Here is a 13,365-nt window from a genome sequence, read left to right as displayed (position 1 = left end):
CTCACATCTTAGGATCTGTAAATAAGTAATTACAAAGCCATTACTGCAACAATAAAAATATGTAAGATACAGAAGTAGCAGAGGGAGTGCTTGCCAGTTTTTTGGTTTTTGTTTGTTGTTTTTTTTTTCCCTGGAAACTCAGTTTGGCCTAAGTATCCACTGCGAGTCCACACTAAGATGTTTGGATCTCCTCTTGACAGTTGCAGCTGATAATGTTGGGTGTCAATAGTATTTTTCAAGCTCCCATTTCATTACTCCAACTTGGATTTTCAAAGTTTAAGACTTTAAACCATGTTAAGATTATCATTTTTTTCTATACTCATTTTTATTTTTTATTTTTTTTTTAATTTTTTTTTAACGTTTATTTATTTTTGGGACAGAGAGAGACAGAGCATGAACGGGGGAGGGGCAGAGAGAGAGGGAGACACAGAATCGGAAACAGGCTCCAGGCTCCGAGCCATCAGCCCAGAGCCCCACGTGGGGCTCGAACTCACGGACCGCGAGATCGTGACCTGGCTGAAGTCAGACGCTTAACCGACTGCGCCACCCAGGCGCCCCTATACTCATTTTTAAAAATCAGTAATCAGCTGAATGAGGTCTGCTGTTCCTTTTTGCGAAGATGATGAAACATAACCCAGAATCTGAATGAAAAATTTTATTCGGACCTATTTCGGGAAAAGCTTTAATTTACGTGAGGAAATTTGCCTTTTTCTTATGGATAATGCGGATAATTTATTGATTGCCTTCCATTTCTGAGAAAAATCTCAAATTAGGCTTACTTTTAATCGAATGTAGGACTAATCGCCTGCCATGTCACTCTTGATCCAGATTTTCTAGATTCTGACCTTAGTGTTTTTCCTTGTGTTCGTATAAAGTTCCTCACATCTCTTCTGTATATAAGGCTAAACAGTAATACTTTTTTTTTAAAGTTAAAGAATTGCTTCATTTCAATATGTGAAGATAAGCCCCAATGAGAACTTTTTGGGGTGAGGTCCCAGTGAAATGGATGCTTCTGCGATTGGAATTCCTGAGGAGTGGCAGGTCTTGAGCTTACATCTGGGTTTAGATCTGCTGGTCTACCTGGAAGTTTGGAGTTTGAGTGAAAGCTACCATCTCATCCTCATGTTTCCATAACTCTTTTAGCAAGAGAATTCAGAAACTAAGGTGAGTTCCAAGATTTACTAATTTAGACTTTTTAATGTATATTGTTTTCCCTATCCTCTTAATTTATAATAATAGCAACAATGAAATGAGACTGTGTTTACTTTCGGAGTCAGCAAGATTGAGAAGAGTTGGGATACTGTGTAAAACCAATTTGGGAGAAGACTCCTACAGGACAAAATGGCAATGAAAGCATTTTTTTAAAAAAAGGAAAGTAGGCTGAGTTCTCAGAAGAACAAAATGATCTTGCCTTAGGACCAAGAGGTAGTTCTTTCGTAAAAGATTAAAAAGCGTAGGTTTCCAGTACAGGATAAGATAAATAAGGGACAGTTTAACTTAATTAGAGCAAAAAAGAATCTTTTTTTTTTTTTACTTTATTAAGAATACATAAAAGTAAAAAAGAAACCAAATGTAACAGGGCTGTCTAGTGATGCAATTACTTTATAGAAAGGAATATGGGTAACAAGAATTCTGATTTTATTTTTCAACTAAGCACTGGACTTCTGAATTGTGATGGTATCAGAATTCTTAATTATTTTCAGCCTTCAACTTTTGATGACCTGGGTCAGGAAAAAGATGTTGCTATTGTTGTAATTATAACCTTGATTGATGGCAGCTTCTCAGTGAACTTGTGCATGTGTGTTTTAATTCCAATTTTCCTCATGACTAAATTTCCCTACAAATCTAGCTTTTAATTTTGCTGATACCATTTTAAAAAGTAGTAGATTATAATCTATTGTATTAATGGGAATGGAAGGTTCCTGAAGACTGAATGAGGGAGAATTACAGGGATGGTCCATAGGATATTCCTTACTCCCCTCCCTACTCTAGCCCCTCCATATTCTCCCTTCCTTGTGGATGGAAATGCCAGCCAATTCAGGGATCATATAGGAGCTAAGGTGTCCCCATTTATTGGTCTTCCACTGCCATGTTTTTGAATCATGCGGCCTATGAGTTTTTTGAGAATGAAGAGAAATGCTTGACACTTGCATCCTACTCAGTTCTACCTTTTCCTTACATTTACTGGTCTGAATGGATACCTAAACTGAAATACTTTCTGTTCAAACTGACAGTACTGTTTTCCAACTTCTTCCTCCAGTCCAACAAGGTTTCTAGGAAATGGACTGTGGAAAATGAGATTTCACTAGGGGCCTACCGGAAGAGAGAGTAGTTTTCACTTTTAGTTTGAGTTTCTGATTCTTTGTGCCCTGCACCTAATCTGACTTGAGTTTCACAGATTGTAAATTTTGTTTTAATCTCAATGAAGACCAGTCTAAGGGGTTTTCATATAACATGGATTTTTTTTTCTTTTTCCTTTTACTTCTAATTTGCATCACTCAGATTAGCATTTATTTGTTCATAGTGAGACAGCATGGTATAATGGAAAAAACAAACGTGTGTTGGATCCTTAAAGATTTCCATTTGAATTATGGATCTTCATTATTAGTGATGGGGTCAACAAACTTCTCTAAGTTTCAGGTTCCTTGTTTCTTAAAAGAAAATAACATCTAATTCATATAAGTGTTATAAGGATTAAATCAGATTTTGCATAGATCATTATAAAGTAAAGTTATATAGAAAAGTTTTTGAAGTTTACTCTGAAAGGATATAGAGTTTACCTTTTCCCCAGGAAAATGATTTAAAAAAAAATACTAAAAGGTAGACAGAAATGGGACGGGAATGCTGAACAGAACCCTACATTTGCTATAGAGTGACTTTGAGAATATTTATGAAAAAAATAAAAACATTAAATATCAGTTATATATTCAAAATATACTAGGAGCTGTAGGAATAATCAAGATTGATCTTTTGAATATAAAATTCTTGAAATTTGTATTATCCTGTATCTGAGAGTTTTCTAGATCATGGAAGAGGTCTCTATCTCCATAATTTAAACAACAAATATTGCTACTTTTAAATTTCTTTTTGCCCACCTAAATTAAATTTTTGATAGAATGAAGGGAAGATGAATATCGATTAAAAATTTGTATATAGTCAGCCTTTCACTAGAGAATTAAGAGTGTGGTCTAGAGATGAAAAAGTAGACTCGGAAGTACATACATACAGTAAATGAAAAATACGTAACTGTTATGACCTCAAAAATATTTAAGTCATTTTCAATATTTAAAATTAATTTAAGAATATAAAAATATGCAGGTGTGCCTGGGTGGCTCAGTCAGTTAAGTGTCTGCCTTCCTTTGGCTCAAGTCATGATCTCTTGGTTTGTTGAGTTTGAGCCCCGCATCTGTGCTGACAGCTCAGAGCCTGGAGCCTGCTTCAGATTCTTTGTCTCCCTCTCTGTCTCTGCCCCTCCCCTGCTTACATTCTGTCTGTCTCTCTTTCTCAAAAATAAACATACATTTAAAAATATATACAAAAATGTGTGAATCCTGGAAATGATCAGAAGGGCATGCACACAGCTCCTTATACTCCAAGACAGCCAGTTAAGACCGTGGGTAATACAAAAATATTTACTAATTTTGGAATGCGTTATATATTTTTTCAACAGAATTTCCTTTTTAGTTACAGAATTAAAAGGAACCTAAGGGGTGTGATATGGTCCAGAACCCTGATGTCAAGTAAACGGATGATTATTCTTCCAGATATGCTCTTCCCATAAATTGTTGAAGAATGAAAATTGCCATTTCAGTATTTTAACAATCTGTGGGTCATTAAATTATTCTTTATTTTTACTACATTTAGTTTCTTTGTTGAAATAGAGAACAGTTGTGGTAGGCATCTCTTTAAACATCCTTGATCTATTTGAGTACTAGCTCTTACTCTAGTTTCTTGGTAATATAACCTTTAGTTTTCTCTCTCAAAATCTATTTTCCATTCTTACAAATGCTTTTGCGATCCATCTTTGTACTTTGTTGAGTTTATCTTTATTTCTCTAAGAATTGTAAGGTGTAGTAGAAGGATTAATTTATTATTGTCATCATTTTTACTTGCCTGTCATCCCTTCGAGGGCAGTACATTTTAGCCCCTTGTCTGGCATGTAGAATATATTCAATAAATGTTTACTGAATGAATAAGTGTATGTTTTAATTCTACTTACACATCTTGATAGCATGCTAGTTTTCATTTTTTTGTCAGGTAAGGCAAGAAATTTCATCTTTATAGAGGAAACTGAGGCTTAAATTTCTTTAGTGCCTTTCCATGGTCACAGAGCCAGCAGTGTTTTGTGTAGGGATTCCAAATGGAGAACTAGTGTTAAATTACACAGCATTTCCCCACTTTGATTCTCATGGCCAAACTCTTCAAAGCTCCAAATGCAATTTGAACAGTTTAACAGCATGATTTTTCTCCACGAGGTGTGTAAGTGTGTGTGTGTGTGTGTGTGTGTGTGTGTGTGTGTGTGTGTGTGTGTTTAAAGCCAGCTTCCTTTCCCTCACTTTTTGGCACTGCTTTCTGGCTCCAATCTCAATTTCTGTCCCAGCCTCCACACTGAGGCCAGAACCTGCTCTCTAAAAGGCAAATGTGATCATGTTACTTCCTAATTTAAAAACCCTTCTGTGGTTCACCCACTCTGCTAGATTAAGTTCAAACTTCTTGGCATACTAAACAAGGCACTCAAATATCCGGTCCCTTCAACAGTCTTATCACTCATCATAGCCTCCTTTGCATTCACTTAGCTGGTGGTATCGAACTTCTCAGCTTCCCAGACACAAGAACCTGTTTCATTGATACCTCAGCCTGCAATTCCTTCCCTTACCCCATCCAAGACTCTGGGTCCATTTTTACTATGAAGTGTCTTTTGAGCATGCCCTCAGTAGAACTGATGGCTTCTTTCTGTGTTTGCCCACACCTTTACAGGCTTACATCCTAATGTCTGTATTCTAGTAGTACACATATTTATAAGTCCCACATATTTACTCATTGTCCCTTATTGACACTTAAGTCCCACTTACTTACGAACTTATTTACTGTCCCACCCTATGCCCAGCTAGGTGTCTTTATACCTTTATACCCCAAGGCATAGCGCTTGGCACATAGTGATGCTTTATAAATGTTCAACAAATGAATGGAGTGTTTATATGGCTGAAGAAGAGGGAGAAGAAATGGAAAGCTAAAGAGAAAGCCCTTTAGGGAGAATATTAATTGCTTCGAACATGCAAATGATGAGTTGTAAAGAAGGTGAAAAAAAGATGCAATAGAGAGCACCTCAGCCGAACATGCCCGTAACAAGTTCACTGGGAGGCAGGATATGCATTCTCAACAGCATTACGACGTAATTAAATATCTGGATGAAAATGGCTCGTACAGTATTAAACTTAGAGGCTGGGGAAGTCCCTGCTGAGGAAGATGGAACTGAAAAATGGCTTAATCAAATAAATGCCTTCCAGGTGCAAGGCGTTTTTCGTGCGTTAAGCAGTTTAATCTTTGCCACCACCCTATCATGAGGATATGATCTCCGTTTTAGAGATGAAGAAACATGCTCAAGAGACTTTAAGTTGCTCAACGTCACAAACTACTATGTGTTAGAACCATAATCTGAATTTGGGTCAGCTGTCTCCAGCGCCTCGTTTATTTTGCCACACCTCTCCTCTTCGGTTTGGAGCCACCAGGGGCAGGATTTACCTGCTCTGCATTTCTTGTGTTCCCCTCGGACTCCAGAGCGCCAAGGTCTCGCCCACTCATTGCGCCTGCGCGTCCCGCAGCTACCAGCTCCCCACCACCCCCTGGGAGGGGCCCACGGCGGCGGAGGCGGGGTCAGGCTAGCGGCGGGTTGTCAGCCCGCCGACGAAGGTGGTTGGGCGGGGCGAGAGGGGGGAAAAGAAGGAAGGAGGGGCGGGCGCGAGGCCGCGGCGGAGGAGGAACTTGTGGCCGCGGCTGCGCCGTGCTGTTCCCTTCGCTCCAGTTCGCCGGGCGGGCGCGGTGCGGCGCGGCGGCTGCGGCGGCTGCGGCGGCTGAGGCGGCTGAGGCGCGGGTCCGGAGCGATGCGGCGCTACCTGCGCATCGTGGTGCTGTGCCTGGCCTGCGGCTTCTGCTCGCTCCTCTACGCCTTCAGCCAGCTCGCCGTGTCCCTGGAGGAAGGAGCGGGCGGCGGTGGCGGGAAGCCGCAGGCCGCAGCGGCTTCCTGGCTCGCGGGCGGCGGACGCGGCGGCGCGAGAGGGGTGGGCAGCGCGGGCCCCGCAGCGCATCCCGGCCGGTCAGACAGGTACGGGCTGTTCCCGGTCTGGGGGCCGAGGCCGGGAAGGGAGGAGCGGCGGGAGCGGGGACGCGGGGCTTGGCCTGGCCCGGACAGCTCCCCGGTCAGTCCCGCGCCACCCGTCCCCGGGCCCGCGCCTCCCGCTTTGCCGCCGTCCGTGACCCCGTCTCTCATTTCCCTCCTTCCCCTCCATCCGGGGGTAGCTCCGCCGGAGAGCACCCCATGCTCTTTGTGTTTGCCCTCTGACCCATTCCTTATGCGCCTTTAAAGCAGATAGAAATTAATTTTCAACTTTTAATTGACAGTTGCTTTTTTTTTTTTCCTTAAAGAATTCTTTGAAAGTAAAAGGTGCCCCACAAAAGCCTTCTTGCTGTTTGGCTAGTGGGAATTCCCTCTTGTTTCCATGGAGTTCAAGTTGAGATATTTAAACATCAGGCTGGCGCCCTAGTTCAATTTTTTCCCCTTCTCTTGAATGGGGCGTCCAATTTTTGTGTGTTAACGCCTACATTTTCATTATTAGTTAGTGAAATCTGGACAGAGCTTTTATGCGTAGCTTGAATTTTTCTTTAGGAAGCAATCGGTCTGTTCTGAAACTTACAGCCAGTTAAGAAAAATCAGCGATGCTTAACATGCTCACGTGTTTTGTGGGATGGGATATCTTTCTCTAAAAATCGGTGTTTAAAAAGAAGCATAGTGACTTACGTGGATTTGCACAAATCACTGCCAGAGTTGGAATCACCGTGAGATTTAAAGGAAGAAAGAATGCGACGCACTATGAATGCTTAACAAAATCTGAGCGTTTGCACTTCCTTGAAAAATAGGCTTCTTTATTTGTGAGCACCTCTCTGGGAATCTGGGAAGGACTCAGTGCTCCCTTAATAAGAGGCAAAGGCTGCTTTGATACGGGAAAGCACAGGGTTGGTGAGACGAAGGAGTGCAGGTCTGCTGCAGGCTGTTTAACATTCTTCTGAGAGTTGATGGCCCCTTTCAAAATGAAAGGACGTTTGGGCAGAGGAGCCGCATGGGAAAGCAGGATTGTCATGTTTTGTACCCAATGATTTGATTACAGTCTGGCTAATTCCTGACTATTCATAAAAGCAGAACTGCTTCCAGTCAGGTGTGGGAGAGGCAGTGAGTGACGACCTGAGTGAGCTCATGAAAAATGAGGCTCATGAAAAGCTGTTCATGGTCTATTATGTGATTGTGAAGCACTTAAAATTATTTCTGTATTGGGTAGAATTGTAAAGAAGCAACATTTTAATCAAAACACTGTATGAAATTGGACAGTCTCTACACCCAACGTGAGGCTGGAGAATTCTTAGATCCGGGTTCTTCATTTTAGATATTACTTATCTAAAAAAATATTTTTTTTCAACGTTTATTTATTTTTGGGACAGAGAGAGACAGAGCATGAATGGGGGAGGGGTAGAGAGAGAGGGAGACACAGAATCAGAAGCAGGCTCCAGGCTCCGAGCCATCAGCCCAGAGCCCGACGCGGGCTTGAACTCACGGACCGTGAGATCGCGACCTGGCTGAAGTCGGGCGCTTAACCGACTGCGCCACCCAGGCGCCCCTAAAAAAATTTTTTTTTAATGTTTATTTATTTTTGAGAGAGACACTGCACAGAGCAAAAGTGGGAGAGGGGCAGAGAGAGAGAGAGAGAGAGAGAGGGAGACACAGAATCGGAAGCAGGCTCCAGGTTCTGAGCCGTCGGCACAGAGCTGGATGCGGGGCTTGAACCCATGAAGCACGAGATCAGGACCTGAGCCACCCAGGCCCTCCTACATTTTTAAGATTTCTCATAGAGTTTGGCCAACTTTTTGACTACCACAGGATAAAGAGTAAGTGTCTATCTTTAACCTCTTTTCTTGTGTATAAATCATTTGACCAAGGTCCAGAAGGCATCAGTAATTGGACCAGAATTGTATTCTTTGATCCTTCAGTGCTCTTTCTGTAAAGTTTCTGTCTGTGGTAAGAATCTAGTCTGAATAGTCTTTCATCAGTGGAAAATGGGGTGTGAGGCAAGCAACATTTGTATTTGGTAGGACTCGATTGTCATTGCAGTCTTACTGTTTTGAAGCAGTCTTACCTGCAAGACTGAAACTATTAATTTCCCTCATTCATTTAAAATACGGGATTTAGGGGCGCCTGGATGGCTTAGTAGGTTGAGCGTCTGACTTAGGCTCAGGTCCTGATCTCATGGTTCGTGAGTTCCAGCCCTGAATCGTGCTCTCTGCTGTCAGTACAGAGCCTGCTTTGGATCCTCTGTCCCCCTGTCTCTCTGCCCCTCCACTGCTTGCGTTCTCTTTCAAAAATAAACAAACATTAAAACAACAAACATGGGGTCTAGGTTATATCCAGTAGGTTTTACTGCTCAGATCTTATGGAGAGTATTCATTGCACAAATTCCATGACAATAAAGTACTTGGAAGGGTCCTTCCAAGTTCTCCAAGTAAAATTTCTGAAATGATAAGAACAGGTTTTCAGTGAAATCTATTAATTAATGTATCTGGTTTGAATCCATTATTTTGGTATTTAGAAAATGTGCAGGTCTTAGAGTCAGACAAACCTGTGTTCATACTCTGCTGTGAAACCTTGACCACCTCTCTATTTCAGTTTTCTCACCTGTAAAATGTAGGTAATAACTTACCTTAATTTGTAATAGAATCCTTAGTTGTCAGTGATTAAAATCCAGTACAACCAACTTAAGCAAAACAGTTATTTATTGGCTTACGTGGGTTGCTGGCAGGAGGAAAAATGAAAGGAAATGCCCGGGCAGCTCCAGGGACCTTAAGGACTAGGACTCTTATTTTCTTCACTGTAGAAAGGCTTTATTCATGAGCTCTTTCTTTGGGGTGTTTCTTCTCAAATCTCAAAAATTTCTAGGAAAAGGCTCCGGATTTTCTAGGAAATTTCAAAATTCTAGGAATTTCAAACATTTCCAGGAAGAGGCTTTAGATTTTCTGGCGATTTCTAGGAAAAGGCTCTGGATTTGTTTGTATCACATGTCCATCCAGGGACAAGTCAGTGTTGTCTAGGATGGGGATCTCGGATTCTCAGGGTCTGTGTCATTTGCACATCCTTGTGGTGGACAGGATAACGTGAGTGGTGTTGGAGATGAGTGGTGTCTTACAAGAGGGGAATGCTGGCTAGGCAGAGGCTCTGCCACATAGAGAAACTCTCTCAAGCTGTTTGATACTGACGGACTCTTGCTAAGGTATTCAATGTAAAGCCGTTATTATTATCAGACATCAGGACTTCCGTAGAGGGGATTAGTCTATTTTGTGACTTTACTCAGAGTGATTAAATTCTCACATTTCACTGATAAGTCTTGAGGGTGATCATCAAGATCTCATCTTATTATGGCTGTGTGGTGGTGTGAAGGGGGGGGGGGAAATCAAAAAACTAGTAAACATTTGAGTGAGAATCATTTCTGGACCCGTCATTCTGTTGGTATATAGTCCCCTCACTCTTTCAGATCTGGTTAGGCCATCGAGTTCTCATTTTTGCTGGGTCTTGTGAATACTAGTAGGATATACTAAGCATCTTTAGGGCTTTGGAGCCAGACTCCAGCATTGCCACATGCTTAGCTGTATGAACCTTGAATACATTTCCTCATCAGTTAGATTAGAGATAAGAGAATCTGTGATACTGGATGGCTTGTGAGAATTGAAATGAAGTAGTTGGAATAGGTTACTGAGTATGGTACCTGGCACAGTAAAACCGTACCTAATATGCTGATGGTTTCAGTCATTTAAAATTTTTTTTAAGAATAGAATCCATTTTCCTTTTTAATGTTTATTAATTTATTTTGAGAGAGAAGGGACAGGGAAGGGACAGAGAGAGGAAGAGAGAGAATCCAGGCAAGCTCCATGCTCAGCTCAGAGCCTGACACAGGGCTCGATTGCAGCGACATCATGACCTGAGCCAAAACCAAGTCAGATGCTTAACTGACTGAGCCACCCAGGTGCCCCTCAATCATTTAAATTTTAATCATTAAAAAATTTTTTTTTTCTGACTTCTGGGAAAAATCCTGTCCTCAGGCCCCAGTCCAGACCTGTTTAAACCAGAATACCCGTTAGTGGGGTCTGGGAATCTGTATTTTAGATATGTGCCCCAGGTTATTGTTACAAAACCAAATATTAAGAACCACTAATTTAGCTGAGAATGGTTTGACCCTCTATTTTTAGTACAGAATTTTTTTCCTTCTTTTCTGCAGTCATTTTTGAAGAGAGGAGTCCAGACAGTGAATAGTGAAACAAATTACTTACTAAAGCCACCTTCATCTTCTATAAAAGCAGTACGTTGCACTTGTGTTTTAGTTCATTGGCGATCGTACTTCACATGGCTGTGAAGTGCTTAGCACAAACCTGACTAGTAATTAATTAAAATAATGGTCTGTGCTTTTGGAGGGGACACTGATTAGGCTAACAACAAAAAATGTGTACTTTTTGATTTAGGAATCCTGTTTTAACACATTAAGGTTATTATCTGTGTTGTTCCTGTTGGAAATACTTCCCCCCACATATTGACTTAACCTGTTTTTCAGTGTATTGGCATTTCTGTGTATTCAAATTGGCAGTTCTTTATCATTTTCATTTTTGTCATGCATAGAAAAACTTTCTACTAGGGAGTTTCCCCCCCTTTTTTTAACATTTAAATTTGTTAAAATGTTTATTTTTGAGAGAGAGGGAGGGAGCATGAGCAGGGGAGGGGCAGAGAGAGAAGGAGAGGGAGAATCCGAAGCAGGCTCTGTGCTGTCAGTGCAAAGCCAGACATGGGTCTCGAACCCATGAACTGTGAGATCATGACCTCAGCTGAAGTCTGATGCTCAACCGACTAAGCCACCCAGTGCCCTATAACAATTAAATCTTTTAATCCAGGGGTGGATTAAAATGCTCAGTTGATCGTCTAACTCTTCATTTCAGTTTAGATCATGATCCCAGCACTGTGGGACTGAGCCCTGCGTGGGGCTCCACACTAAGCGTGGAGCCTGTTTAAAATTCTCTTTCTCTCTCTCTCTCTCTCTCTCTCTCTCTCTCTCTCTCTCTTCCCCCCACCCCACCCCTCTGAGAGCTCATGTGCTCTCGTGCACTCTCTCTCTCTCAAATAAATTAAAAAAAATTTTAAATCCTTAACCCATTCCCCCCCCCCCCCGCCCCAGGAGGGGGTTGGGTACAATGGGAAGCTAACCTACTTTTGAAATGGATAAGTAATTGTTCATTGCCATTTGTATATAAGCAGTCCTTTTCACATTGAGTGTTCATGAAGTTAGAGATTTGAGATAAAGACCTGACGTAGCTAGACATTGTTGTCTGGAGGCAATTTTTAGTTGAAAATGAGTGACCCAGGCACTGATCTTCAAGTAATGTTGATTTGTCAGTATCATGGGAATGGTCTCCTCTAATATGGTCACGAGCATCTCTGTTTCTCTTGCCACAGTCCCAGAGCAGGTATCTGTACCTTGAAATTTCATGGGTGGCTCACAGCATTTCATTCAGACTTCCACATTCTTTTGCTGGATATGCCCAAACTTATCCCTGACTGTAAGGTGTACATGGTTTTCACTAAAGCCTCAAGACTATCATGGACATTTTGAAATGAAAAATACCTTTTCCAGTTTAAAATTATAGAAGACCTTCTCTTACTAGATTTAAGGAAACTTCAAGTTTGAGAACTGTTACTGTGGAGAGTATTATATAATTAATTAAATGCTCTGCTTTATCCCAAGCATGAAATGTCTCAGCTCTTCAAGTACTGAAATTTTGGGGAATTTTGTTTTTGATCTTTTTTATTAAAAAAAATTTTTTTTAATGTTTTTATTTATTTTTGAAGGAGAGAGAGAGACAGAGCATGAGCAGGGGAGGAGCAGAGAGAGACACAGAATTTGAAACAGGCTTCAGGCTCTAAGCTGTCAGCACAGAGCCTGATGCGGGGCTTGAACCCACAAATTGTGAGATCATGACCTGAGCTGAAGCCAGACACTCAACCGACTGATCCACCCAGGCGCCTCTATTTTTTAACTTTTAAAATAAATATTATTTCATAGGAAATTGCAGAGATACCCTTGTATCAGTCACTCCATTTCCCCTAATAGTGGGATCTTAATCTCTGTGAGCATAGTACAATACTAATACAACTGGAATATATGTGTTTCAATATAGTACAATATTGTAACCCCAGAAATTGACATTGTACAGCCCATAGACTATATTCAGATATCACCAGTTTTACAGGTGTTCGTGTATGTATGTGTAGTTTCATGCAGTTTTATCACATATGTAAATTCGTGTAACCACCCACACAGTCAGGATACTGGACTGTGTTATTACCACAAAGATCCCTTGTGCTACCCTTTCATCACTTTGGAGACAAGCCACCTGGAACTAGAAACATTACACTGTATGAAATTTGAGGAGGAGTCATAGTAAAGTTTATTTCAACTTATTCTACAATGAAGGAGATTTGCTTTTATGGACTTTATTGATTTTGGATGTCACTGTTTACTGAAGACATACCCACTTAATTCAACTTACAGTTTTGCCCCATTAAAATTATTCAGTTGAATTACCTCTTTGAAAATTGAACTGTATTTCTGATATTTCATTTTCGATAATTTTAAGGAATAAAAGCAAAAGCAGCTAATAATTAGAACATGGATAACTACCTTTTCTTTCCCAGTATTTTTTAATATTATTTCTTTGTGGCCTAAAGTACAGTTGCTATCTGTCTCCATATTAGTTGTTTTTTTTTCTAATTTTTGCTTGTAATAACAGTTGCTGGTACGTAATGAGTTTCTACTCTATATTTTAATCTTTGACTATTTTTTCATAAGTGAGAGAATGTAAGTTTGAGAAATAAGAAACATTAAATTATGCTACCTCTTGCCAGTAGCACATTAGTGTTTTATGATTTTTTTTAAATAGTAAGAGGCATGTATACTCTCTAGTGCATATTTTTATATTTCCATTAAAGAAAGACAGGAAGATATCCCTAAACTGTGTTTTCAGACATTGAGTTATGGTCAAGAAACTTACCTAAAACTTGATTTT

At 40.6% G+C, this 13,365-nt stretch overlaps 1 protein-coding gene and 1 long non-coding RNA gene across 6 annotated transcripts in view; both read left to right on the top strand.

The window, feature by feature from the left end:
• The first annotated feature begins 469 nt into the window (after window positions 1–469).
• On the top strand, window positions 470–4,193 carry LOC111561350. The gene is made up of 2 exons (XR_002743853.2): window positions 470–1,164; window positions 3,685–4,193. It is a non-coding gene; the product is annotated as an uncharacterized LOC111561350 (long non-coding RNA).
• Window positions 4,194–5,976: 1,783 nt separating this feature from the next.
• GXYLT1 (glucoside xylosyltransferase 1) overlaps window positions 5,977–13,365 on the top strand; it is a 52,897-nt gene continuing 45,508 nt past the window's right edge. For 2 of the 5 annotated variants that reach the window (XM_023256951.2, XM_045061650.1), the window contains exon 1: window positions 5,977–6,322. In XM_023256951.2, coding sequence (XP_023112719.2) covers window positions 6,102–6,322 — 221 coding nt within the window. In that variant the 5' untranslated portion in view covers window positions 5,977–6,101. The remainder of the gene's footprint in view (window positions 6,323–13,365) is intronic. The other 3 variants (XM_045061651.1, XM_023256949.2, XM_023256950.2) reach the window with 3 other exon arrangements.

The sequence above is a fragment of the Felis catus genome, chromosome B4 (genome assembly GCF_018350175.1).
Source record: "Felis catus isolate Fca126 chromosome B4, F.catus_Fca126_mat1.0, whole genome shotgun sequence".
NCBI lineage: Eukaryota > Metazoa > Chordata > Mammalia > Carnivora > Felidae > Felis > Felis catus.
Note: the sequence above shows the minus strand (reverse complement) of the source record. Positions and strands in the feature narration are given on the sequence as shown.